Here is a 27,155-nt window from a genome sequence, read left to right on the forward strand (position 1 = left end):
TTCAAAATTATTCATATGTATTTTTAAAACATAACACACGCATCATAAGAATAAGCTATTACTAGCTGTTCGTTCAATTGTTTGTTGAATCAGCATCAACAGATTCCAGCCATTGGTGACGCTTTTATCTGGACTCCAGACTATTTAAGGAGCTACTTTGTATTGACCAATCAATCCCTGATGAAGTCACAAAGCGTGACGAAACGCGTAGGGACGTGGTGACGTCATCACATACGGAAGCGTGAGAGGAGTTCCTGAGTCTCCAGCAGATCCAGCCAGCTGATCCTCCTATTGCCTGTACTTCACCACAGATGGAGGAAAACAAGTGAGGCATTGCAGGAAGATGTGGGGCGACGCGAGCTCGTGACAGGAGCTGTATGCAGCCAATCTGATGATCAGATGCACAGTATCTATATCGGACTCCTCCGCCCATGTTGATGACTCCCTCTAGAGATTTCTCTCCCATGTGTGTTTTTTTTAGAATCTTGTAAGTGCATTTCCTTGGGACTGGTTGTTTTAATAAATGTACGCTATTTTTATACAGTTACATGCTATGGGGCCTGCGCTTCTTTTTGTTTTTTATCTGTAGGTTCACTAGTGGGAGGCTATACCACTTTATTGAAGCTGCAAAGTGCTCCTGGGATCCGTTTGTTTGGAACTTTATTTTCTCTGCTATTTTCATCACAGTGGAACCATTTGGAACTTATCCTTTTTGGACTCTATGATACACATTTTTATTTTAACACATTTTGGTTTATACAGTATATATATATTAATATCACTATTTATTATTATATTTATTAATTTTATACACGTTTATATAACTTTATCACATTTCACTTTACTTTATAGTGCTACTCTTTGTGTGATAAAATTATATATATATATATATATATATATATATATATATATATATATATATATATATATATATATATATATATATATATATATAGTTATGGTGGGAGATAAAGGCAACAAAAAACCTCCACCGTTGGCATATAGCCAATAAAGAATATCACTTGTGAGCACATTCACATGTCTTAGACAGGTCTGCACCCCTGCCTTTCAACCATTATCACCTAGCATACAGTGCTCCCACTGCAGCAAGGGATTCTGGGGAATTACATGCAAATGAGCACACGATGTGTCACCTTTTGCCTGGAATATTCATACACATGGAGCCTATTTAATCAGATGCATCGCTGTTCAAACAGCTTTTAAAATCTTAAAAGCTGAACAGTGATGCATCTGCTTAAATGGGCTACACACACACACACACACTACACACCTGAAATAACTTTAAGAATTGAAAAACTTAAGGTGATAATCGGTACACAGATATAAGTAACAGGATATATCCTCCATAAAGTGAAGGAGGAAAACTTCACCTGTAAACTATTAGTATGTTATTAAATAAAGGTTAAGCAAGTAATTATATCTTCCTTAATTTAACTGAACCAGGAGCACTTCCGTGCAGTCTATTAGTATGTTACTTGCCTGTTAGTTACATCGGAATAAAGTTAACCAAGTCCTTCTATTAAAGTCCTTATGCTTGTCCATTTTATAGCAAAATAGAAGATTCGGAAACACTTCTCCATACTCTGCCACTTTTCAGATACACTTTCCCTTCTATAGTCTCTATTATGTATGGAATTCTAGGTCTTTGCTGGGGGTTACGGATATTGGGACTCAGAATATCATACAGTAGGAGTACAACATAGTACTGACATTGCTCAGCTTGACTTTCTAATTTAAATATACCTGATAACCTTTTGGGGCCTCTTGACAAAGAAGTGATAAATAGTTTAATGGTCGATAAAGGCCCTTATTGCGCGATAGTGCCTTTTTTACTATTCACTAAACACTGTAGGGTTGCCAGGTGTTCAGTATTTGGTTACTCTGTCCGGTAAAAAATGAGATATAATACCGGACTTGTATGTGTATGCCGGTATTACCTCTCTGGACCTAGTAACCAATCGTGGGATTTCCCCTGAGAAGCGATAGAGCAGGGCTGCTGCTGCTAGGGGGCTGGGCAGCTTCCTCCATCCTGATTGGCTGCATTACACAGCAGCAGCCAATCAGGATGGCGATGGTAGGAGCCTGGGGGGTAGGGCCAAAGAGTGGAGGAAAAGCATGGAGCAGAGAGAGGTGACTGTGTCCTGTGTGTGTGTATTTGTATTTGTGTATTTGTACTGTTTTTTGGCCTGGTGTGTGTGTGTTTTCTGGCTGACCTGTGGGGGTGATAATGACAGGGAGGGGGGGGGGGGAGGGGGTGAGAGAGGATGAAGGGAGGTGGGGTGAGAGAGGATGAAGGGAAGGGGGGTGAGAGAGGATGAAGGGAAGGGGGGTGAGAGGATGAAGGGAGGGGGTGAGAGGGTGAAGGGAGTGGGAGTGAGAGGATGAATGGAGGGGGGTGAGAGAGGATGAAGGGAGGGTGGTGAGAGAGGATGAAGGGAGTGGGGGTGAAAGGATGAAGGGAGGGGCGAGAGAGAATGAAGGGAGGAATGAGAGAGGAGGGAGGGGGTGAGGATGAAGAGAGGGTGTGAGCGGATGGGGGTGAGAGAAGATGAAGGGAGGGGGAGTAAGGGAGGAGGGGGTGAGAGGATGAATGGAGGGGGGTAAAAGAGTATGAAGGGAGGTGAGAGAGTATGAAGGGAGGGGGTGAGAGAATGAAGGGAGGAATGAGAGAGGAGGGAGGTTGTGAGAGGATGAAGGGAGGGGGGGGTGAGAGGATGAAGGGAGTAGGGGTGAGAGTATGAAGGAAGGGGTGGTGAGAGAGGATGAAGGGAAGGGGGGTGAGAGGATGAAGGGGGGGTGAGAGAAGATGAAGGGAGGGGGTGAAGGGAGTGGGAGTGAGAGGATGAATGGAGGGGGGTGAGAGGATGAAGGCAGGGTGGTGAGAGAGGATGAAGGGAGAGGGGTGAGAGGATGAATGGAGTGGGGGTGAAAGGAAGAAGGGAGGGGGGTGAGAGAGGATGGGAGTGAGAGAGGAGGGGGTGAGAGGATGAATAGAGGGGGGTAAAAGTGTATGAAGGGGAGGTGAGAGAGTATGAATGGAGGGGGTGAGAGAATGAAGGAAGGGGTGGTGAGAGAGGATGAAGGGAGGGGGGGTGAGAGGATGAAGGGAGGGGGGTGAGAGGATGAAGGGAGGGGGGTGAGAGGATGAAGGGAGGGGGAGTGAAAGAGGATGAAGGGAGGGGGTGAGAGAGTATGAAGGGACGGGGGTGAGAGAATGAAGGGAGGAATGAGAGAGGAGGGAGGGGAAGAGAGGGTGAAGGGAGGGGGTGAGAAGATGAAGGGAGGGGGAGTGAGAGAGGAGGGGGTGAGAGGATGAATGGAGGGGGGTTAGAGGGTGAATGGAGTGGGGTTGAAAGGATGAAGGGAGGGGGGTGAGAGGATGAATGGAGTGGGGGTGAAAGGATGAATGGAGTGGGGGTGAAAGGATGAAGGGAGGGGGGAGAGAGAATGAAGGAAGGAATGAGAGAGGAGGGAGGGGGTGAGAGGATGAGGGGGAGGGAAGATGAAGGGAGGGGGAGTGAGAGAGTAGGGGTGAGAGGATGAATGGAGGGGGGTAAAAGAGTATGAAGAGAGGGGGGTAAGAGAGTATGAAGGGAGGGGGGGTGAGAGAATGGTGAGAGTATGAAGGAAGAGGTGGTGAGAGAGGATGAAGGGAGGGGGGTGAGAGAATGAAGGGAGGAATGAGAGAGGAGGGAGGGGGGGGGATGAAGGGAGGGGTGAGAAGATGAAGGGAGGGGGAGTGAGAGAGGAGGGGGTGAGAGGATGAATGGAGGGGGGTGAAAGGATGAAGGGAGGGGGGTGAGAGAGTATGAAGGGAGGGGGAGTGAGAGAATGAATGGAGGAATGAGAGAGGAGGGAGGGGGTGAGAGAGGATGAGGGGTGAGAGAAGATGAAGGGAGGGGGTGAGGATGAATGGACGGGGTGAAAAAGGATGATGGGAGGGGGGTGAGAGAGTATGAAGGGAGGGGGTGAGAGAAGATGAAGGGAGGGGGAGTGAGAGGATGAGGAAGTGGGTGGGAGAGGATGAAGGGAAGGGGTTGAAAGGGTTAGGTTAGAGGATGATGGGGGGGTGAGAGGAGGAGGGGAGGGTGAGAGAGGACGAGGGGGTGGGAGGATGAGGGGAGAGAGAGAGGATGAGATGGGGTGCAACAATCTTGGAATTTGTGGGAGAAGCATTAAGATTAGTATTGCTCGCCATGTACAGTATGACTGCAGGTAATTTATTTATAAATGATGTGACAATTACATAATTTGGTCTAAATTTCACTCCAAGCATGCACCAATTTGCATCAATTTGCATTATTTCATATTCTATTTCCTAAAAATCCTCGGAATGGCTCTGCCTTCCAAGACTCCTCCCCAGATTTTTTACGAAACAGAATATAAAGTGGTGCAAATTGGTGAATACATGGAGTAAAATTTAGAAAAAATTACATAACATGTAATTTAGAAAGAACATTCTTCCTCACGAACGATTCTCGCTCGCGTCGCTCCTTTCACCATTTTGCCCAGAATTTTTGGACAAGACCCCTGGCAACCCTACTTAACAGTGATAACACAGCAGTATCGCGCTATAATGGTTTTTAACGACCATTAACAGCCAGAGCCAAAAAAGTCGTCCAACAAGCCAAAAAATGGCAAAATCACTTTTTTTGCCAGTAATAGCTATTCACTAATGAGTAATTATCAAATCGAACTTTCAAATATTGCAATTTTTTGTCGCCAGCTAAAGGTTGGTGCTAAAAGTATTGCAAGATGCATCAAAGCTTTTTACTTTATTTTTTCTGCACAGGATTGATACCAGAGGCTGGCGGGGACCCCCCGTAGACCTGCGGGGGCCCCGTCTGGTTTCTGGAGGGTCTCCGGGGTTCCAACTGGTCCCCGTGTGTGTCTGGGGATCCCAATGGGCTTCCAGGGGGTCCCCACGGCTCCCACCGACCTCAGGTATCAATGCTGTGCTAACCGCATAGTTGTTGGCACTGCATGTTGTTGGTACAGGGGGTGGGAGAAGCTTGTAGTTGCCTAGGGTGGGTGTTTATGCCTAGCGGGAGGGTGGCAGTTGAAGTTAACCCCTTCATTACCTTAGCGGTTACAACCGCTAGGGTTGACCCCTTGCGCTAAAAAATGCTACAAGTATTTTCTCATAGTACAGAACTGATTTATTTAAAAAAAAAACACACATGCAGGATATTGCCTGGTCTGCAGCTTTACGTGAAACTAGACACAAATTAGTCTAAATGAAGAATGTATCCGGCACTCTAAAAGCGTTGCTCTAACACCATGTAAATAATATATTTCAGGAATCTTTCAACTATTTTTTTTACAGGTGACTTTCTTTGGTGTTCTGATATCGACAGATGGTTGTTTGTCCACGAAGCTGGTATTGTACTGGATTTTTGGTGTGCACAACCTACTCCCTACAATTTTCATCCAGTAGACACAAATGAAACCATTTTTTTTTCTTTTCACCCCCTTACACCAGCGATCTATTTGCACTGAGACAGCAACTCGGACTTGGTTGACATTTTGCGGGTAAAAAGGAAAAAAACATGATGACATGATGTGCAAATGTTTGGTAGATCCCAGTATAATATGTGCCCTCTATAACCCAACACTAACTTGTTCTCTATAAACTTTTTCCAAATTGAAAGCTGATGAATAGAGGCAAAGACAAGGGCAAACTAGTTACCTTCGTACACTGTACACACTGTTACAGGAATGGCATGCCTATGGTCCTTATGACGTTACCCCCTCCTAGGAAATAAAATAAATTAATTTCACTGACATGTTTAAGGATTTATTTGATTTGCACCATTTTTTTTTTAGCAAGGGCTAACACCCATAAGTATTTGAAAACAATTGCACTAATGTGTTTGTAAACATGTAAAAAGGGGGACTTCCCTGTCCTTGCTCCCCCCTTCTCTGCTGGGGTACTCGCACCTTCAGGACCTCTTTGTTTATTCTTATAGCATTAGCTTTCCCTAGTGCACCTGCTTGCATCACTGACTACCAGTCACTCTAGGTAGAGCGAGTATCGTTCGTGTTGGTCTATGTAAAAAGGGTGGTAGAGTTCAGCACATCCTAACTCCCATTCATTTTAGTGGGAGTTAGGGCGAGCTAAAGCATAGCACCCTTTAGTGAATATGAGCCACTGTGAGCTGAGACATGGGAGAGGTTTGATTTAGCCTTTGGTGTGCATTCCCATGTGCTGAACAAGAGTTTACACAGGCAACCCCCCATCTCTCCTCATGGCTTATCTTTCCTAGCCTTTTAACAAAAACTGGGTAGTAGGTTGATTGACAATAACACTCCCGCCCCCTCCCAAATTAAGAGGCTCTGATTAAAAAAAGAGTTCTTAATTTTCAAAGAAACCAACATAGCCAAGTGTTTCAGTTGTGTAAAACATAAAAATACATTGTTAAATTGTTTTTAACGTGTTTATGTGTGTGTGTGTGTGTGTTTTATATAAAACTTAAAGGAATTGATCTTTTACAATTTTGCTGCCTGCGGGGCTTGCAAAGCTTTGCATAAAAGGTTAAGTGAACGTCACGGTTGTTTTGCTTGCTTCTATGAGACATTACGTCAATGGCTCTTTGTGATGAATGTATGAGATTAGAATAGAAAAATAATCCATATTCCTTTGCTGATGCCTCAATTGATCATGTGTTGTTGGTGGAAGAATGTCCAAGGCACTCTGCTTCTGCAGACCCTCCAGCATTAAAGCTGCAGACCAAGCAATATCATACATGCTTTTTTTTTTTTTAATAAATCAGTTCTGTACTATGAGAAAATACTTGTCTGAATGACATTATCGTATTATAATGTAACAAGCATTTTGTTTCTATAGCAACCATTTACAAAGTCACAACCACTTCTTCTGAAACAGGCTCAGGCATACCCCTTGATGAACCCTGCCCTCTCTCTAGCAGTGCACCAATTGTATCTTGTGATTGCCTGGTCACATGATCTTCCACACAGAACTTTGCATCTTTGGTCCTTGTCCTGGAATAGGATTGTTTATTTTCTGTGTACCTTTGCTGCTCGCAGACTGCAGCTCTCCCCACCTAAGTTACATGTTTTCCCCTGCTCTGAAGCAGCCAGAGCTGCTGTGTACTGCAACATTATTGCTACAAATAATACCCTTTACACAAGCCACTAGTCAGTTGCCATGGCAACTTCCTAATACTCATAGCTTGAGATTGGTTTAGCCCTTTCCCCCTGCCCTTCTCTGGTATTGTTATGCCCCTTGGCTTGTTCCTGTCTGGAAAGGAAACTGTGCTCTCTCTTTTCATCAGCAGACACAGTGAGTAAGACACATCTTTCACTGCTCCCTTAGACAGGGAATCCTTTTTACCTTTCCCCCATAACAAATCACCTTCATCTCACAATGGCTAATTCTCCTGACAAGAGACATTGCCTATCATAATCTACGTGAAAGTACTTTTATATTTCTGTTATCCCCACTCAATAAAGTTGAAGAAAATAAAAGGACTTTGTGTGCTTTAAAAAGAGGATGAGTTAAGCTCAGGGCCATCTTTACAACATTAGGGGCCCCCGGCAAAGCAGTGCACGGGGCCCTGCCTACACTGTCGCTCCCAGCCTCCCACGCGCTCACTAGCAGCAGCAGGCACCGGAAGTGCTGCACTGCTAGGCTGCGAGTGGTTGTGACGCGAGCCGGGGTGCCGGGCGGGCGGAGAGCGAGCGGAGCCGGGGTTCCACTTCCGAGCGGGGGAGAGTAGGCGGTGCCGGGCGGGGGGAGAGCGAGCCGGGGTGCCGGGCGCCACGGCGGGGTGAGAGCGAGCGCTCCTAGCTAGACTTAGAATGGAGATTTTACATTTTTAGCATTGGTGGGTAGGGTTGCCAGATGGCTTGTCCAAAAATACTGGACACAATGGTAAAAGTTGTGACGCCCCCAATACATATATATACTGTATAAAACAAAAAACACGCTCCCAAATACATATAAAATATAGCCCCACCTCCCCAATACATATAAAATATAGCCCCACCACAACCATACATATAAAATATACCCCTACTACCCATATATATATTAAATATACCCCTACCACTCCCATATATATTAAAAAAAAAAAACACGCCCCCATATATATATAAAAAATCCCCCCACCACCCCAATACTGTACATATTAAATATCCCCCCACCTCCCCAATTCATATAAAATATACCCCCACAACCCCAATATATATATAAAATATACCCCTACCACCCCCATATATTAAATATACTCCTACCACCCCCATATATATTAAATATACCCCTACCATCCCCATATATATTAAATATACCCCTACAACCCCCATATATATTAAATATACCCCCACCACCCCCATATATATACCCTCACCTCCACAATACATATAAAATACCCTCCCACCTCCCCAATACATATAAAATATACCCCTACCACCCACCATACATAAAAATTATACCCCCACCACCCCAATACATATAAAATATACCCCCACCACCCCAATACATATAAAATATACCCCACCACCCCAATACATATAAAATATACCCCCACCACCCCAATACATTATAAAATATGCCCCCACCTCCCCAATACATATAAAATATACCCCCACCTCCCCAATACATTATAAAATATACCCCCACCACCCCAATACATATAAAATATACCCCCACATTGTACTTTACATATCTCCTGCAGGACACAGACAGCACAGGAATATGTCTCTGGCCTGCCGGGGTGTGGGCTCCGCCCCCGCTGTCCTCAGATTGGCTATCCTCTACTCCAATCAGGGACAGCACAGGTCCTCCTTGCTCTGCCCAGCCACCGTCCCGACCCGCCCTCTCTCTGCCTCCGCCCGCCCTCTCAGCACTTAACGCTCGCCGCCCTCGCCACTGACCATGCCAGCCCTCGCGCTGCCACTGCCGCAACAATTTTATACCGGAGGACAGGCAGCAGAATTACCGGCCTGTCCGGGTTAAAACCGGACACCTGGCAACCCTATGGTGTGCACTCATGGGCCGGGTGCGTGGGGCCCCCCTCTGCTGTGGGGCCCCCCTCTGCTGTGGGGGCCCCGGCCAATTGCCCAGCGTTATGACGGCCCTGGTTAAGCTACATTTCTAGGCTCACCACGCTCCGCCACAATCTACAAAGGAAACCGGAGACCAGGAATCACTTTGTGGCCTTCATGCAGAAGATATTCGTCAGTGGTCACGCAGAACCAGCTCCCTCACTTAAGGAAGGCAAAGAATACTGGTTCCTTCCATCATTTGGCATCTACCACCCCCCGAAACCTGGTTAGATCCGGGTAGTGTTCGACTCTAGTTCGCAGTACCAGGGAGTCTCCCTAAACGATGTCCTCCTCACTGCACCAGACTTGACAAATAGTCTCCTAGGAGTGTTGATCCACTTTCGCAAGGAGCTGATTGCCATAACAGCGGACATCCAACAGATGTTCCACTGTTTCCTCGTTCCAGAAAACACCAGAAATTACCTAAGGTTCCTGTGGTACCAGAACGACGATATAGATGACAAAGTCATAGAGTATAGGATGAAAGTACATGTTTTTGCCAACAGTCCATCACCTGCAGTGGCTGCTTATGGACTCAGAAGGACGGCCCAAGAAGGGGAAGAAGTGTATGGAAAAGACGCTAAGAATTTCGTCAAAAGAGACTTCTATGTGGATGACGGGTTGAAATCAGTTCCCACAGAAGAAGCCATAGACCTACTCAAAAGAACGCATGAGATGCGAGAAAACGCCAACCTAAGATTTCATAAAATAGCTTCCAATAGTACCACAGTGATGAAGGCGTTTCATACAGATAATCACGCAAACAACCTGAAGAATTTGGACCTGGGGACCGACACGCCCCCTATACAGCGAAGTCTAGGGTTAAGCTGGAATCTCAAGGCAGACACATTCACATTCCAGGTGTCCATCGAGGAGAAACCCTACACCCGAAGTGGAGTCCTGTCTACGGTCAATAGTCTCAACGACCCCCTGGGATTCGTAACCCCAGTCACTGTCTCTTCTCAGAGAATTGTCTGTCGAAACGCGGGACATGGATACCTCATTGCCCCCAAAAAGACGTAAAGAGTGGGAGACATGGAAGGATTCTTTGAAGACCCTTGAACAACTTCAAATCCCATGCCCCTACTCACCCACATCTTTCACCACCGCATGCAGCAAAGAGCTTTGCGTTTTTTCAGGTGTGTAGACGGACGTTCACAGAGGTACACAATTGGAGACTTTATAAGGTGAAATTATAACGAGGCTTTATTGTGCCTTTTCCTTATCAGGAATCCATCCAAACAAGGGGGAAACACCGCTTCTATTCACTTGGGAGTGGTTCTAGTGAAATACTATGCAATTCACAACTCCCTTAGTTAAGCATGTCTCCCAGCCCCAAACACACAGCATGAAATGAACAGATATAAAAAGTCTTGTAATAAAAGTCTTATCTGTTCCTTGTAGTTTGGAGGGGAAATCATCTCTGTCCCTGGTTGCTACCTTTTCTTCAGGGTTTGTCAGCATTCAGGTTATGAAGTTTCCCCTGTGTCTTGGAAGCAGCTCTGCTGTGTCTTCTGGCAGAGCTCAAGACATGGTCAGCTCCAGAGATCTGTGTTCTCTTGGTCAGTCTCTCCTGGGAGACTCAAGAACCTCTGCTCTGTCTCCAAAGTTCAGCTCACACGTGAGCTAAGGAGTCACTTCCTGTCTCAAAGGCAGGCTTTTTCTAAGCAATCTAAATCAGGCAGGTGGTTTTAGTTAATTGCCTACCAGCAGTTAACCACCACACTGCTGGATAAGAGGCACATGTGTGTACAGGGATAAGTCCCCTGTTACAAGGTGCCTCAACAAAAGCCATAGCAGTAGTAGCCTACCTAAAGGCCACAGATGTAGGTGGAAGACACCATACCAGATTCGTCCTTGGCAAGGCTAAACTGGCACCACAACCGACCATACCAATGCTCGAGCTATGTGGTGTAGTGTTTGCAGTAGAGCTGGCAGAGCTCATTGAGAACGAAATGGACTGTAAACCAGGTGCTATTAAGTTCTACACAGATAGTAAAGTGGTGCTAGGCTACTTATGCAATCAGAAAAGGAGATTCCATGTATACGTAGCCAACAGAGTAGAAAGGATCAGGAAGTCGACACAACCAGTGTCTACATATCCAGAATCACCAAGTTTTCTGAACCCAGCAATGCTCCTCACACAGAAGGTAGGAGACATCCCTGCCCCATTCGGAGACTTTACCTCAAAGGACATGTACAAGCGCCAGTGGAGGCAGGTGCAGTGTCTTGACAACACATTCTGGGAGCGTGTAAGGAATCAGGGAACATGCCGCCTGCGGCGTGTTCCCTCCTTACCTGCCGCATCTCAGATCCCCACTCTTCTTATAGAGCGGGCATGCACCCGCGGTTCCTTTGCGTGTGCCACGGTGCCCGGCCCCGCCCCGGTTGTGTCGCGCCTCTCACGAGCGGCGCGTACACGTGATGACTCTAGCTTCGAGTCAAGACTGTCTAATGTCTGGTTGTGTCCTGTACCTTTTACTGCTTCCGCAGAGGCCGTGCCACCGTTCCTCCTCCTGCCTTGTCTTCTCTACAGGAAGTGACTTCAAGCATACTGAAGCAAGCAACACCATCTTGCTTTCTGGGATATTCTGCCCTCTTCCTCCTGACAGAAAGTAAGCCTCACTCTGACTCTCATTGCTAACAGCTGCCGCTGTCCTTTAAATAAGTCAATTGCTACCTGCCCTGGGTCCTGCAAGGTACTACCCCAGTACTCTATGCTTCTTGTGCCTGCCATCACATGCTGTTCATGCCTGGACTTCCTCTGGGACCTTTACTCACCTCCTTTGGATTACCGGAAGACTTGGACATTCCTCCTTTCTTTACTGAGGTTAGTTTTCCGTGGCGGGTAGTGTAGGACCTGCTGAATAGGGTTTACCTTGACGTGGTAGCAGGCTTATAATACTTTGGCCAAAGCATTCAACTAAAGAACCCTTACTTTGTATTTAGTATTGCTGCACTCTTCAGTTACTGGCATGATGCCTTTAAGAAGACTGGACGTCCTCCAGAAAGTAATTTTATAGTGACCTTGTGCTCTGGACTCTACCTCCCTCTTGCTCCTCACTAGTGGCATACCTCACACCCCCGCGGTTGTGTCTGAGAGCGCGCGCATTTTCATGCGCGTGGTGCGTTCACGTGACTACGTGCATCGCTCCCCAGCAACTTCTCCTATCTCGTGTCTCCTGCGGCTTCCCCCACCTCGCTATCGAGTCCCCCTTCTTGTCTTGACTTGTGTGTGGAAGCACAAGCGTTACAGAGCGCTAGAGGCGGGAGTATCATGTTACACTCCAGGAACACCACAAATGGCCATTTGTCAAACAGGATATCCAAGAAGGAGACGTTGTCTTGTTAAAAGATAAACAGGTAGCATGGAACGAGTGGCCTATGGGTCTTATCATTAAGACCATCCCAAGTGTGGATGAACGGGTCCGCAAGGTTGAAGTACTGTAAGCGTTACCAAACAAGGAACTGCGAAAAACTTTGTCAGGCCTATTACAGAGTCTATCCTTCTAATGTCTAAATCGGATTTTAACAAGTAAGGATCGGTCACCCGTTTATGGACTCCTAAAGACATTGTGGAGCACCCAGCCATCCTGGACTGGTGCACCAACTCGGCATCCCTTGCCAAAGGGGATCTTGGAGCCAGTGGTACCGGCCGGCGCCACGTTGTTATGTGAACATGGCCTTTATACATTGTTGTTGTATTTATATGTTCCACATTTATGTTAGATATAGTGGTATCTACTGATACCAGACAGGGAGTGTTTATTTTCTGTGTACCTTTGTTGCTCTTAGGCTGCCAGCTCTCCCCAGCTAAGTTACATGTTTTTCCCTGCTCTGAAGCAGCCGGAGCTGCTGTGTACTGCAACATTATTGTTACAAATAATACCCTTTACACAAGCCACTAGTCAGTTGCCATGGCAACTTCCTAATACTCATAGCTTGAGATTGGTTTAGCCCTTTCCCCCTGCCCTTCTCTGGTATTGTTATGCCCCTTGGCTTGTTCCTGTCTGGAAAGGAAACTGTGCTCTCTCTTTTCATCAGCAGACACAGTGAGTAAGGCACATCTTCCACTGCTCCCTTAGGCTGCGCTGATAGTGCCGGCGACGCGACGTCGCTTCAAAACAATTATATTGATGGCGTCGCATGCGCTTATAGTGGACGCGATGGAGCGACGGCGCTACCAAAATCCTTTTAGTCACTAGACTTTTAGTCTCCCAATGTGACTGCCTATAAGCCAATCACATAGCCCCTCTGCCTTCCTCCTTGCCGACTTCACACCCCTTGTAGCCAGCGACGTCTCCAAACCTGATTACAACTTTCGCAGTGGCAATGGCGATGGGTGACATCATCGGTTGCTGTTGCCGGCACTGTAAGCGCAGCCTTAGACAGGGAATCCTTTTTACCTTCCCCCCCCCCATAACAAAGCACCTTCACCTCACAAAGGCTAATTCTCCTGACAAGAGACATTTCCTATTATAATCTACATGAAAGTACTTTTATATTTCTGTTATCCCCACTCAATAAAGTTGAAGAAAATAGAAGGACTTTGTGTGCTTTAAAAAGGGGATACGTTAAGCTACATGGATCTTCTCACATGCTACAAGTGAGCCTGGATAGTCCACTTCTGCTGCACTTACAGCCATTTAGTGAGCCCCTGAGCCGAATCTTCGCCGATCGATCGGCAACGTAGCTAATTACTTATTGTGTGGACTGTATTGATACACATACTAAAGGGAATTTTTTTTTTTACGGCAGCTTGGACTGCTGCTTTAAAGGGTTTACAGTTACGCCACAATTCCCATTAGTTTTATTGTTGACCTTGCTTTTGAACTTTGAAATATTAGAATAATGAACACCAATGACAAATCTGTTGTTGCTAAGTATAGAAATGTGTCAAAAGATCCAATAGCAACCTCATATATTTGTGAGATTTTCCCGGGTAGGCTGAAAAATGAATTGGATAAAAAAAGATCTGAGTAATCACATTTTATTTCTGCCAGGAACATAAAAGGCCATATGGAATGTGTCATCCAACTATCTTGCTAATGCACTGAACTTTACTCACTGGTAAATGGGGAAAAAAATCATCGAAGCAGTTATATCATAAAACTATAGTTTTATATAATAATATTGTTACTTTAGACTGGTGATAGATGTGTAGCGCAGTTTCCCCCACCATATGGGAAATGTGGTGGGTACTGTGTGTGCTTTACCTGTCGCTCACAGGAGGCCTGAGCCTCCGCTGCTGGGAGCCTGGTGTGTACCTGATCTGTCTGGTGACAGCGCCTCCACCTGTGCAGGATCCTACTATGTTAGATAACCCCATCACAGGACCCAATGCAATAACACACACACTGATACAGATAACAGTTTACTGCATGCATATAAAAAAGGAACAACAATATAACACCCACACCAAATAGGCCACGCACGGCTGTAACCCCAAAGTGTCCTCCAACACACTGTCCACACTTGGATGGGATATCCCCCCCAAAAGTACTGAGGTGTCCCAGAGCACCCAACCACCCTGGTGCCAACTAGAGTCAACCCACCCATTATGTGCGACAGCGCTGCCCACAAACTGTGTTAAAGTTGGTGCACTTGTAGGTGTGATACCTGCTGGGTACTCCAGCACCCGGTAGTGCCAACTGAAGTTAAAGGGGCCGTCCGGTCCCACGCCGTCATTGTCAGCGATGAGTCCGCCTCCATGTGGGGTTGTGTCCGGCTGGAGTGTCCTAGCATGAAGAGTCTTATCTGTGGGGAGATCTGGTCCCAGACCACCGGATTGCCAGTTCTCTGCCGCATCCTGGCTGTGTCCCTCACACTTGGCACTACAGGTGCACTGTCCCTATCTAATGGGCCTGTCCCTGCAGCAACCACAAGCTTAGAGGAGTCGGGGCCTAGCTGGGGCGTATGCGGAGTCTCTGTCCTAGTGCAGGGGTCACAGACACCCTGTGTGCACACACACACAACCTACCCTCTCCTTGTCCCAGCTCCGCCTGGCATGCTCCTCAGCGCGCAAAATCTAACAATCTCTGTGTAGGGAAAGGCTGTAACCATATTGGCTGTCTTGACTCACATGCCCGGCAACCTCTGTGTATCATGGGGCTTGTAGTTCCCGTCTAGCACCTCTCTGTACTGGCCGCAGCTGTGACACTATTCTGCGCATGCGCGAACTTACTGCGCATGCACGCAAATTATCAAGATGGCGACGCCCTGCTAAGGGTGCCACCGCAGATCTATTTTGACCAGGTCGCCCCTACACCACCTCTCTACCTACGGCAGTCTAACCGCAACCTCCGAAAACATCCGCATCCCCGCGGAAGTGAGGGTGGCCAAGGAGGAGCACAGAGGGGAACCTGGCCACAGATGGTTAAGACTTATTGGACATAAGATGATGCTTGCCTTTATGTCTTTGCAGTAGCAAGCCTAAAATATGTTGAATTTCAGCTTTCAATCTATTCCTCTAGCAGTGTAACGCTGTGCTCACCACAAACAAGTCGGGACCCCGGGATTGGAGAGAGTAGAATGATCAGGTACTTGCCGAGGTCTGAGGTAGGAGCCGGTAGAATGGTCACTGTCCGTTTAGCCGTGGTCAGGGGTTGGAGCCAGTAGGAGCGTAGAGGTCCATAAGCCATGGTCAGGATTGGAGAGATGCGGAAGGTCAGAGGTAACCTCGGGTCGGTGAGCCAGAAGTGCGGAGTCCAAAGTATTAGCAGGGTCGGTACACAGGAGAGCAATCTGGAACAATGAGCTAGGAGACAAGGCAAGGCAGGACAAGGAACCAGGAAGTGAGAGAACAGCGCTAACTGGAACTATGCTCAGCCAAAGTGCAAGTGGCACAGCTGAGCATATATAGGTGAGCATGACCAATGAGAGAGGGGGGCAGAGTGGAGGCGTGGCCTCAGCGGAAGCAAGGATAGGAGGAGAGACACAGGAGACAGGTGGGCATGACGAAGATAATTGACACGCAGCTTGGGAGCGGTGCACACGCGTCACGTGTGCGCGCCGCGCGATGCTGATGCCTGCCCCAAGCCGCGGGCAGAGCCAGACTCCACAACGTCCACAAAGCTCCTGCGTGAGCGCGCTGTATGGACAGTGGGGTTGCGCGAGACGTCAGGTAAGGAGGGAGTGCGCCGCGGGGAATGCACTCCCCAATTCCTTACAAGCAGCCAGGGGAATAGTTCCTCCAGTAAAGTGGGGAACTCAGGATGCTCAGATACCAAGAAAGATTGTGGTGGTAGGGGACTCCATTATTAGGAAGGTAGATAGGGCAATCTGTTGACATGACTGCATGAACCGAACAGTTTGTTGTCTCCCGGGTGCTTGGGTTCGGCACATTGCGGATTGGTTAAACAGATTGTTGGGGAGGGCTGGGATTGACCCGGCGGTCTTGGTACATGTTGGCACCAATGACAAAGTTAGAGAAAGATGGAGGGTCCTAAAAAATGATTTCAGTGATCTAGACCAAAAGCTTAAGGCAAGGAAGGTAAGGTAGTATTTTCTGAAATACTACCAGTGCCATGCACTACCGCAGGGAGACAGTCAGAGATTAGGGAGGTTAATGCATGGCTAAGAAAGTGGTGTAGGAAGGAGGGTTTTGGGTTTTTAGAGCACTGGGACTCCTTTTCTGAGAGGTGCCATCTTTATTCCAGGGACGGATTGCACCTCAATGAAGAGGGATCTTCTGTGCTAAGCGGGAGAATGTTAAAAAGGTTGGAGGAGAGTTTAAATTACTGTAGGATGGAGGAGGGAGAGGAATGAAACAGATAACAAACTAAATAGAATAGAAGAGGAAACAAGGAGTTATGGAGGTAGAATGGGGGCAAGTGCGAGTTTGACAAGCAGTGAGACACCCATAATACATACAGATAATACTAGAAAACTTCTAAAGGCTAAACCAAGTTGGTGCAGAAAGGAAGGAGCAGATAAGATAATAGTACAGGCTGAAAAAAACCTGAAATGCATGCTTGCTAATGCAAGAAGCCTAACAGATAAAATGGGGGAGTTTGAATTAATAGCTGCAAGGGAGCAGTATGATATCATAGGTATTACTGAAACATGGTGGGAGGAAACTCATGACTGGGCAGTTAATTTAGAGGGTTATTCCCTTTTTCGGAAGGATCGAGCAAAGAGAAGAGGAGGTGGAGTATGTTTATATGTTAAACCGGATCTAAAACCTATTACAGTATAAGGAAAGATGTTTATGAAGGGAATGATGAAAATGTAGAGACCTCGTGGATAGAAATTAGCAGTGGAGGTAAAAGTATAAAGAAAATGTTTGTAGGGATATGCTATAAACCACCAAATTTCGGTGAGATTGAGGAAGCTAAAATACTTTTGCAAATGGAGAAGGCAACAAAACTAGGTCATTTTTGCTTAATGGATGATTTTAATTATCCAGACAGACTGGGGCAATGAGATTAGCATTACAACAAAAGGAAACAGGTTTTTGGGGGTGCTTAAAGACAATTATATGACCAAAATTATTGAGGAACCAACCAGGAGAGGGGCAATACTGGATTTGGTAATATCACACAATGTAGAAGTAATAGCAAATATTCAAGTCCTGAAACATTTAGGTAACAGTGATCATAACATGGTCTCATTTGAAATAAATTATCAAAAAAAACCAGATTACGTGGGTTCAACAAAGACCGTAAACTTTAGAAAATCAGATTAATAAACGAAGGTCTAATCTACAAGTAATACATTGGGATGATGTTTTTGCAGGGAAAATGTCGAAGATCAAGATGTAGAAGGGCAGTCTAGAAAACATTGTTGGAAAAGCACACTTATCAGTATATACCCTTGGGTAATAAGTGTAAAAGAAATAAATCAAAACCAATGTGGCTAAATAAACAGGTAGGGGAGGAAATGGACAAGAAGAGGAAGGCGTTTAGATTCTTTAAGTCAGAAGGGACGGAGACATCGAATCAGAATGATAAGGAATGTTACAAAATTGCAAAAGGGCAAACAAATTAGCAAAAATGGATAAGGAAAAAAGGATTGCAATAGAAAGTAAGATCAACCCCAAAAAGTTCTTTAAGTAACTCAATAACAAAAAAATGAGAAAAGAAAATATAGGACCATTTCAGTGTGAGATGGGTAGGCAGATTATTGGAGATAAGGAAAAAGCAGAGGTATTAAACAAATTCTTTGCCTCTGTGTTTACCAGGGAAGAATCAATTTCAATAGTAGTGCCACAGGAGGAAGCCACAACCTCCATATTAATGAACAATTGGTTAACTGAGGAAGAAGTTCATAAGCGGCTTGAAAAAATTAAAGTAAATAGTGCACGTGGCCCCGATGGTATACATCCAAGAGTTCTCAAGGAGTTAAGATTAGTAATAGCCAAACCATTACATTTAATATTCAGGGACTCCATTTCCACAGGCTCAGTACCACAAGATTGGCGTAAAGCAGATGTGGTGCCTATATTTAAAAAGGGAGCTAGATCGCAACCGGGGAATTACAGACCTGTAAGCCTGACTTCAATAGTGGGGAAACTACTTGAAGGTTTAATACGGATAATATTCAGGAATACTTAATGGAAAACAAAATCATTAGTAATAGTCAGCATGGATTTATGAAGGATAGATCATGCCAAACTAACCTTATTTGTTTCTTTGAGGAGGTAAGTTGAAATTTAGACCAGGGTAATGCAGTTGATGTGGTCTACTTAGATTTTGCAAAGGCTTTTGATATGGTTCCACACAAGAGGTTGGTGTACAAAATAAAGAAAATTGGGGACTCAGTAATAATGTATGCACCTGATTGAAAACTGGTTGAAGGATAGACAGAGGGTGGTCATAAATGGAACTTTTTCAGGTTGGGCTAAAATCGCGAGTGGAGTACCTCAGGGATCGGTACTGGGACCGCTGCTTTTTAACTTGTTTATTAATGACCTTGAGGTTGGCATCGAGAGCAAAGTCTCCATCTTAGCTGATGATAATAAATTGTGTAAGGTAGTAGAATCAGAGCAGGATGTAATTTCTCTCCAGAAGGACTTGGAGAGACTGGAAACGTGGGCAGGTAAATGCCAGATGAGGTTTAATACAGATAAATGTAAGGTTATGCATTTGGGATGCAAGAATAAACAGGCGACTTAAACATTAAATGGGGATAAATTGGGGGAATATTTGATGGAGAAGGATTTAGGAGTGCTTGTAGACAGCAGGCTTAGCAATAGTGCCCAAAGTCATGCAGTAGCTGCAAAGGCTAACAAGATCTTATCTTGCATTAAACGGGCAATGGATGGAAGCGAAGCAAACATAATTATGCCCCTTTACAAAGCATTAGTAAGACCACATCTTGAATATGGAGTACAATTTTGGGCACCACTCCTTAGAAAATACATTCTGGAACTAGAGAGAGTGCAGAGAAGAGCCACCAAATTAATAAAGGGGATGGCAATCTAACGTATGAGGAGAGGCTAGCTAAGTTAGATTTATTTACATTAGAAAAGAGGCGTCTAAGAGGGGATATGATAACTATATACAAATATATTCGGGGACAGTACAAGGAGCTTTCAAATGAACTATTCATCCCAAGGGCAGTACAAAGGACTCGGGGGCATCCCTTTAGGTTGGAGGAAAGGAGATTTCACCAGCAACAAAGGAAAGGGTTCTTTACAGTAAGGGCAGTTAAAATGTGGAATTCATTACCCATGGAGACTGTGATGGCAGATACAATACATTTGTTCAAAAAAAGGTTGGACATCTTTTTAGAAAGGAAAGGTATACATGGATATACCAAATAAGTATACATGGGAAGGATGTTGATCCAGGGATTAATCCGATTGCCAATTCTTGGAGTCAGGAAGGAATTTATTTTTCCCCTTATGATATATTATTGGATGATATAACAATGTTTTTTTTTGTTTGCCTTTCTCTGGATCAATAAGTAAGTATAGATATAGGATAAAGTATCTGTTGTCTAAATTTAGCATAGGTTGAACTTGATGGACATACGTCTTTTTTCAACCTTATCTACTATGTAACTATATGTGACTATGTAATAATTTGTTTTCAGGTTGTAGTGCCAATATTATGTAGCTGTGTTTCCCCCACCCTCTGGGAGATTTCACTACTACATGGTGTGGTGTGATGCATACCTGCTGGCTTACAGTAGGTCTGAATCTCCTGCGGTGTTGTGGAGGAACACAGGACAGGCTTTTGGGGTAGGATCTAATTCTCTCTCTCGTGTCAGCGCCTCCATCTCTTGCAGGCTCCAGGGATGTGGAGACAATCCCTGCAGGAGAACATGCTTCCCCTCCTCCTGATAGATTGTAGTCTTAGGCAGGAAGATATCTTTGAACAGGATCACTTTATTCAGTACACTGGCAGATGGAACAGCGTACACAGCATACTTCACTTAGTGGGGCTTCACCCTCAGGATGTACCCTGGACCTCCACTCCAGGCCAAGGGCACCTGAAGCAGTCCATGCTCTTCCCTTACTCCCTGGTGGAGTAAGGGGTATAGTCTCCCTCTCCACACCCCTAGGGGAGGGAATACATACATGGCAGAGCCCTGCGCAGTTGTTGGGGTAGACCAGCCTCACTCAAGGAGGTAGAGGCATTGACTCAATTTAGCAGTGCAGCTCCTTAAGTACAAGGGAAGAAGGTACCAGGTCTGAATCCAGTGATTGAACACACACAGGCCTAGTCCCACCGCCTCCCCTGTCAATCAAGAAGTTACGGTAAGGGGGGAAGCCCCATGATAACACCTGGCAGGTCTACTCTTACCAGGGATTAGTGCCAGGAGGGGGCAGACTGGTAGCCAGAATCCAGTCCTGGCTACAATTATAAGCCTGCTACCACATCAAGGTGAACCCTAATCAGCAGGTCCTACACTACCCGCACAGTAAACTAACCTCAGTAGTAGAATGAGTGACTGTCCCAGTCTTCCGGAATCCAAAGGAGATGAGCAAGTGTCCCAGAGGAAGTTTAGGCAGGACCAGCATAGAGTACTGGGGTAGTACTTTGCAGGACCCTGGGCAGGTAGCAACTGACTTATTTAAAGGGCAGTGGCAGCTGATAGCAATGAGTCAGAATGAGGCTTACTTCCTGTCAGGAGGAAGAGGGCAGGATTTTCCAGAAAGCAAGATGGCGTCGCTTGCTTCAGTATGCTTGAAGTCACCTCCTGTAGAGAAGACAAGGCAGGGGCAGAACAGAGGCGCGGCCTCTGCGGAAGCAGGGAAGAGTACAGGACACAGACAGACATCAGATAATCTTGACTCGCAGCTAGAGGGCGGCGATCAGAAGTTCAACAGGTAAGGAGGAAACATGCCGCAGGGGGTGTGTTCCGCGCATCGTCATAGTACCCCCCTCTTCCGGATCGAACTCCGAGCGATCCATACTAGACTTGGGGCAGAGATGCATAGGAAGATTTGACTCGCAGCTAGAGGGCGGCGCAGGCCGACAGAGAATCAACAGAGAATCTTGACTCGCAGCTAGAGTGCGGCGCACGCCATACAGAGAGACATCAGAGAAAAGGTACCTCTGCTAGGAGAGAATGCAGCAGGTACCAGGAATCAGTGCTGGCAAACCAACGCTTCAGCACAGGAGTCCGGAAACAGGCCTCTGCGTGGAGAGTAGCAGCAGACCTCAGGAAACACAGGAACACAGGCCTCTGCGTGGAGAGTAGCAGCAGGCCTCTGGGAATCTAGAACACAGGCCTATGCGTGGAGAGTAGCAGCAGGCCTCTGGGAATCTAGAACACAGGCCTCTGCGTGGAGAGTAGCAGCAGGCCTCTGGGAATCTAGAACACAGGCCTCTGCGTGGAGAGTAGCAGCAGGCCTCTGGGAATCTAGAACACAGGCCTCTGCGTGGAGAGTAGCAGCAGGCCTCTGGGAATCTAGAACACAGGCCTCTGCGTGGAGTAGCAGCATGCCTCTGGGAATCTTGACTCGCAGCTAGAGGGCGGCGCATGCTGTCACGTGTATGCGCCGCGCGTGAGAGAATGCGCGACCCGACCGTGGGGTGGGCCGGCTCCGTGGTACGAGCAGGGGAACCGCACGGGTGCGTGCATGCTCTGTAAGGAGAGCGGGAACTGAGATGCGGCAGGTAAGGAGGGCACAGGGGGCGAGTTCCCCGATTCCTTACATACAGATTGGCAGAGCCCTGCACAATTGTTATGGGTAGACCAGCCTCTCTCAATGTAGAGCCAAGTGACTAACTTTAGGAAGTACATCCCCTTAAGTACAGACAAAGCAAGAACCATCCCTGTGATCCTGATTGGACACAAGGCCTGGTTGCACCGCCTTCTCTGTGACTCTCTGAGGCTGCATAGAAGTGGGGAAAACCCATGATTACTCCTGGTCAGCCTGCTTTTACTAGGGCTTACTGCCAGGAGGAGGGCAGACTGGTAGCCCAAAACCAGCCAGGGCTACAACAGTTTAATGAATAATATTGTATGATTATTTTATACATATATTAAATGCTTATGTGACCAGATATGTCATGTGCCATGTGTGTGCATCACAAAGTTTTAATTAAAAAAATGAAGTTCCTATGTTTTATTCATTGTGTATTTTTTTGGTTATCACATTGTTTAAAACGGAATCAGTATTACAAGGGATTTTATTCCTTCTTGGTATAACCATGACTATTGCATAAAATTGTCTATAAACAAACTATGTTTATACGGTATATGTATCACTCCTGTGAGGTAGCATAAAAATAATACTGTGGGTGGAGTTTTGTACTATGCCATTGGAATTCATTTTTTTTTTATTTATTGTTTTAGCAGTGGAAATGTGGGTGTTGCTAGCTGTGCAATGGTATTTCCAGTCTGGGTATCAGTGGCTTATTTCAATGACCACTGTGCCAGAACCAAAGATGGCCGCCGAGTGACTGCAGACGTTGTCACGTGATCAGCACTCCACCACTATTCCTTTCAGTCACTGATTTAACGCTGAAGTCACCACTCGAACGATGAGGGAGTGGTGGGTGTGACGTATGCGGAAGTGGGTGGTTCTCAGTCAACAGCACCAAGCTCTGTTTCTGACAACGTGTGAGTCGTGCACGGATGTGAGTTGGCCGGCAGTGGCTCACCGACGCGCGCTCTCGTGGGGCCCCTACAGCAACGGGAGCGCGCCATGGAGCCGTAAGTTTAGGGGGGCGCGAGGGGCGTCATTGATTGCGTCACAGAGAAGCAGATAGGGTGGAATGTTGGGGGATTCTCAGCTGGGACCTGTGCGTGTTGCTTGTAGCTGGGCAATGAACACAGTCGTGTATGTTATTAGTGCAGATCACATGCTGTATTAGTTTTAACTGGCAGTGTGTGCTCCCTTCAGCAGTCACTGACTTTAACCCCACTTTATGGAGTCAAACACTGCAATATATTGGCTGTGCAAAGCATTGCTCAACTAATGTATGTCTGGCTTTAACCCCATGGCTGCTAGTGCGATGTTGCATGTCAATTTGTGGGTTAAAAAAAAATCACTGATTTTGTAAGGACTGTGACAAGGCTGTGTTGGTGCTTTGATCAACTAAAGTGTGTACATTCATGAAAAAAAAAAAATATATATATATATATATATATATATATATATATATATATATATATATATATATATATATATATATATATATATAGTTTTTTTTTTTATTTTTTAAATGGGATACTGACTAGTATTAGAAACTGGTTATCCTGTATGGTTACCCAAAACCAGGGTAGTGACTTAATGATCTTTTAAACAGAAGCAGTTTAGTTTCCAAATCTTATTCAGGTTGTAGTTGAAATTGTATTCAGTTGAAACATCCATAGATTATGTTGATTGGAAAAGGACATATTTACTAAGAAGTACTATGCCATAGGACTGCTTATGGCCCATTCTGGCAGGTGCATCCTCCTAGAACATGTTTAGATTGTCTGAGTTGCTCGATTTTCCCATTATTCAATCAGTATATCCTATATATTACTATGTAAACGGTAGCACACAATCACAATTGTGGTCTGTTGATTTGTGATTAGGATGCATTGTATCAATCCAGCTTTTGGGTTGTCAATATGAATTCACTGTAGTAATGTTTGTGAGAATTATCACTAATATACTTCTGTGCAGAATCTATCTTGAATTCTCTTCTGTAACAGTAACTATTTTGGTAAAATTCCATATCGTTGATTTTTCAGAATGCATTTGAATGCAGCAGGGAACGTATAGTAATATAGTTGTTACCACTTTATTTAGTGTTTTATTGCATGTGCGCTATTCTTCATTTTTCACCACTTGAAAGATGCATCATTTTTTTTTTTTTTTTTTGTGGACGTCACTTATCTTAAATTGCAGTTCTGCTGACACTCTAAAATATATTTCAAGATGTGTGTGAGGTGTTTCATCTATATCTAGTTTTATTGGCCACATACGTGCTTACGGGATAAACTTAAGTGGAGCACACTAAAATACTAGTAGAATGAAAATATTTCTCTTTATTTGAAATAATTGCAATACACATGGACAGTGCCAGTGAAGAGATGTCATGATCAACTGAAAGTGTGACCTTCCTGGAGAAGGACTGATTCTTTTCTTTTATTATGTATTAGTGGAAAGTGAGCTTCTCCTATACATGTCCTTGTTTGGTGGTTTTTTTTTTTTAAAGCACTTGTTTATTATTTACACCCTCGTGTTTTTTGTTGTTTTTTCTGTAATTTATGCTTATGGGTTTGTTACTAAATTAAATATGATTTATAAAAATGAATGAACAAATGGTTAGGTAAAAGTAATTGAACTCTATTGACAAACTGAAGTCTTAGTGTGCAAGTTTTCCAGACCGTTCTCCCTCTTCCCAGGATTAAAATAAAGCGTGACACACAGAGTGCTGATTTGCATGTCATTACCCAGAAGCACTGCATGTGAAGAGATAATGGGGAAAGACTGGGTTGCAGACCTGTCTGAGATCTGCAAATGCAACACTTGTGATATTTGTATTTTCTGTTCCCCGGATACATAACACCAAGCCATCCATGATCATCACCCTGAGCATATAAAGGCAGACTAACCAGATTCTTGCTCTCTTGACCCCGTTTCATTCTTATGCACCCACACGTGTCGTACTGAAAAGACGAGCCGGACTGGTACTGAAACATGGTTACAGTATATGTTTTAAGGAAGGTTACACCAGTAAAGGGCTTAAGCAATCGCTCCATTGCTGTATAGATTGTAGAGGATACATCTTTTAGAAATCATTTCAGAACTCTCAGCTGACATCTGTTTGGATTAATTGAGAAAGGCTTGCTGTTGACAAATATGCACTGCATAGCTCTAAATGATTGTGATACATCAATCTTTACCATAAAAAGGTAATCCAAGTGGCACTTAACACGCTAAAAAAAAATCTTTTTTTTCTCTTTAAATACATGCAGCCTTTGATTACCTTTTATTGAAAACTAATTACTTAAACTGCAGATGGATTGGTTCTCCTGTGATCGATCAGCAAAGATCCTGATTCACAGGTTTCACTAAATTGCTGCCTTTCAGTTTCAATCAATCCTTCAGTCAGTGTAACTCAGAAGCTACAATGTATTCTTATATTACTATGTTAGCATTATCTATTGTTACAGTTTGCAGCTCAAACTGATGGTAATATTGGCAACACATTACCTCAAACAGGAAAGTGTTACAAAGATCTTGCACTGCTAGGGAAGTGTGCTAAACTTGCTATAGAAATCAAAGAATGCTCAGTATATTAAAACTCATTAAAAATGTTATAATTGAATAAATGGGGGGAAAAAAGTAAGTTATCTAATACTACAGAACTGATTTATTTAAAAAAACAAAACACGTAGGCTATTGCATGCATCTTAGTGGATCTAGGTTTATTTAAAACATATTAACATACTAAAGTGCAACTAGACTAGTTTGGTTATACACAAAACAAGGTATGGTAAGTAAAAAAAAAAAAAAAAAAGTGACACGTCCTCCAGTGTACATCAAATAAAAATACCACTTGTGAGCACATTCACATGTCTCAGACACGGCTGCAACCCTGTCTTTCCCCATTATCTCTTGGCACACACTGCTTCCACTGCAGCAAGGGATTCTGGGAAATGACATGCAAATGAGCACACTGTCTCTCTTTTATTTATTTATTTTTTTGTCCGTTTTAACATAAACGCCTTGTATATTTTTTTTTTTACCATTTTCGTCGACTGTGTGATGAGTTAATATTTCAGATGCCCACTAATCGGGTTGCTCAGCAGAAGACCAAATGCTTCAGAAAAACTGCTTTGTAGACAGTACACTTAGGCTGAGTCCATAGAGACTCCAGCCGTGCGGAGGTTGAGGGAAAGTACTACGCGCGCCATCCGGGGGCGGTCCTGTGACGTCACGGAGCTGGTTCGCCCTCATTGGGTGAACCGCTCACGTGACCGTCCCTCCGCTCCCATGAGCGCTTAAACATAAAAAAAATTGTCGGCTATGCCTCCGCACGCCTGCGGAAGCGTGCACGAGCCCCTGCTAAAGCCGCTCTCATTGCGGCTGCAGGGGCTCCCTGGCAAGCGTGAGTGCGTCTCAGCACGGGCCAGCATCTAAGCCGTACAGTATGAACAACCCATTGTAAACCTCTAACTAAAATCTCTGATACTGGCTGAATATTTGCCTCTGAAACCTGAAGAATGCTACAGAAAAAAATGTAATTTGGAAAAGTTGAGGGGAAAGATTAAGCCGGAGCCACCTGTGTGGCCGCTTTTAGATGATTGGTAGGGAAAGTAACTCTGTTTAGCCCAATTTTACTTACAGTTGCCAACAGCAACAATCTCACACAATTTTGCCAGTCTAATGTAGAACCAGTATCAATATAATTCTTCCTGAATCATGTTCCATTACATATAGCAATCCTCCCCCCCCCCCAACTTTTTGTTTCAGAATTAGTAACTGGGGGTTGTCTGGCTGAGCTGCCCTATCCTCCGCTCCGAGGGGCCTCCCAGTCCCAGAGGCCTTTGACCTTTTTTTTATGTGCTTGATGAAAATAAAATGCGGGTGGCTGCCAGGGTCTTCCAATAGAAAGTCGCAGGTGATTCTCCACGGAGTTGCGGCGTCCTATTGACCCGTGGGGAGGTGG

General features: G+C 45.1%; 1 protein-coding gene across 2 annotated transcripts in view; it reads left to right on the forward strand.

Moving 5' to 3' along the window:
- Window positions 1-27,155, forward strand: part of TMEM181 (transmembrane protein 181) — an 83,335-nt gene that overhangs the window by 1,919 nt on the left and 54,261 nt on the right. The window contains exon 1 of one of the 2 annotated variants that reach the window (XM_075597002.1): window positions 23,045-23,199. The exons of the other annotated variant lie outside the window; for it this stretch is intronic. Coding sequence (XP_075453117.1) covers window positions 23,192-23,199 — 8 coding nt within the window. The 5' untranslated portion in view covers window positions 23,045-23,191. Of the gene's footprint in view, window positions 1-23,044; window positions 23,200-27,155 lie in introns of those variants that run through there. 2 annotated transcript variants of the gene reach the window in all.

Source organism: Ascaphus truei, chromosome 4 (genome assembly GCF_040206685.1).
Source record: "Ascaphus truei isolate aAscTru1 chromosome 4, aAscTru1.hap1, whole genome shotgun sequence".
Classification (NCBI taxonomy): domain Eukaryota; kingdom Metazoa; phylum Chordata; class Amphibia; order Anura; family Ascaphidae; genus Ascaphus; species Ascaphus truei.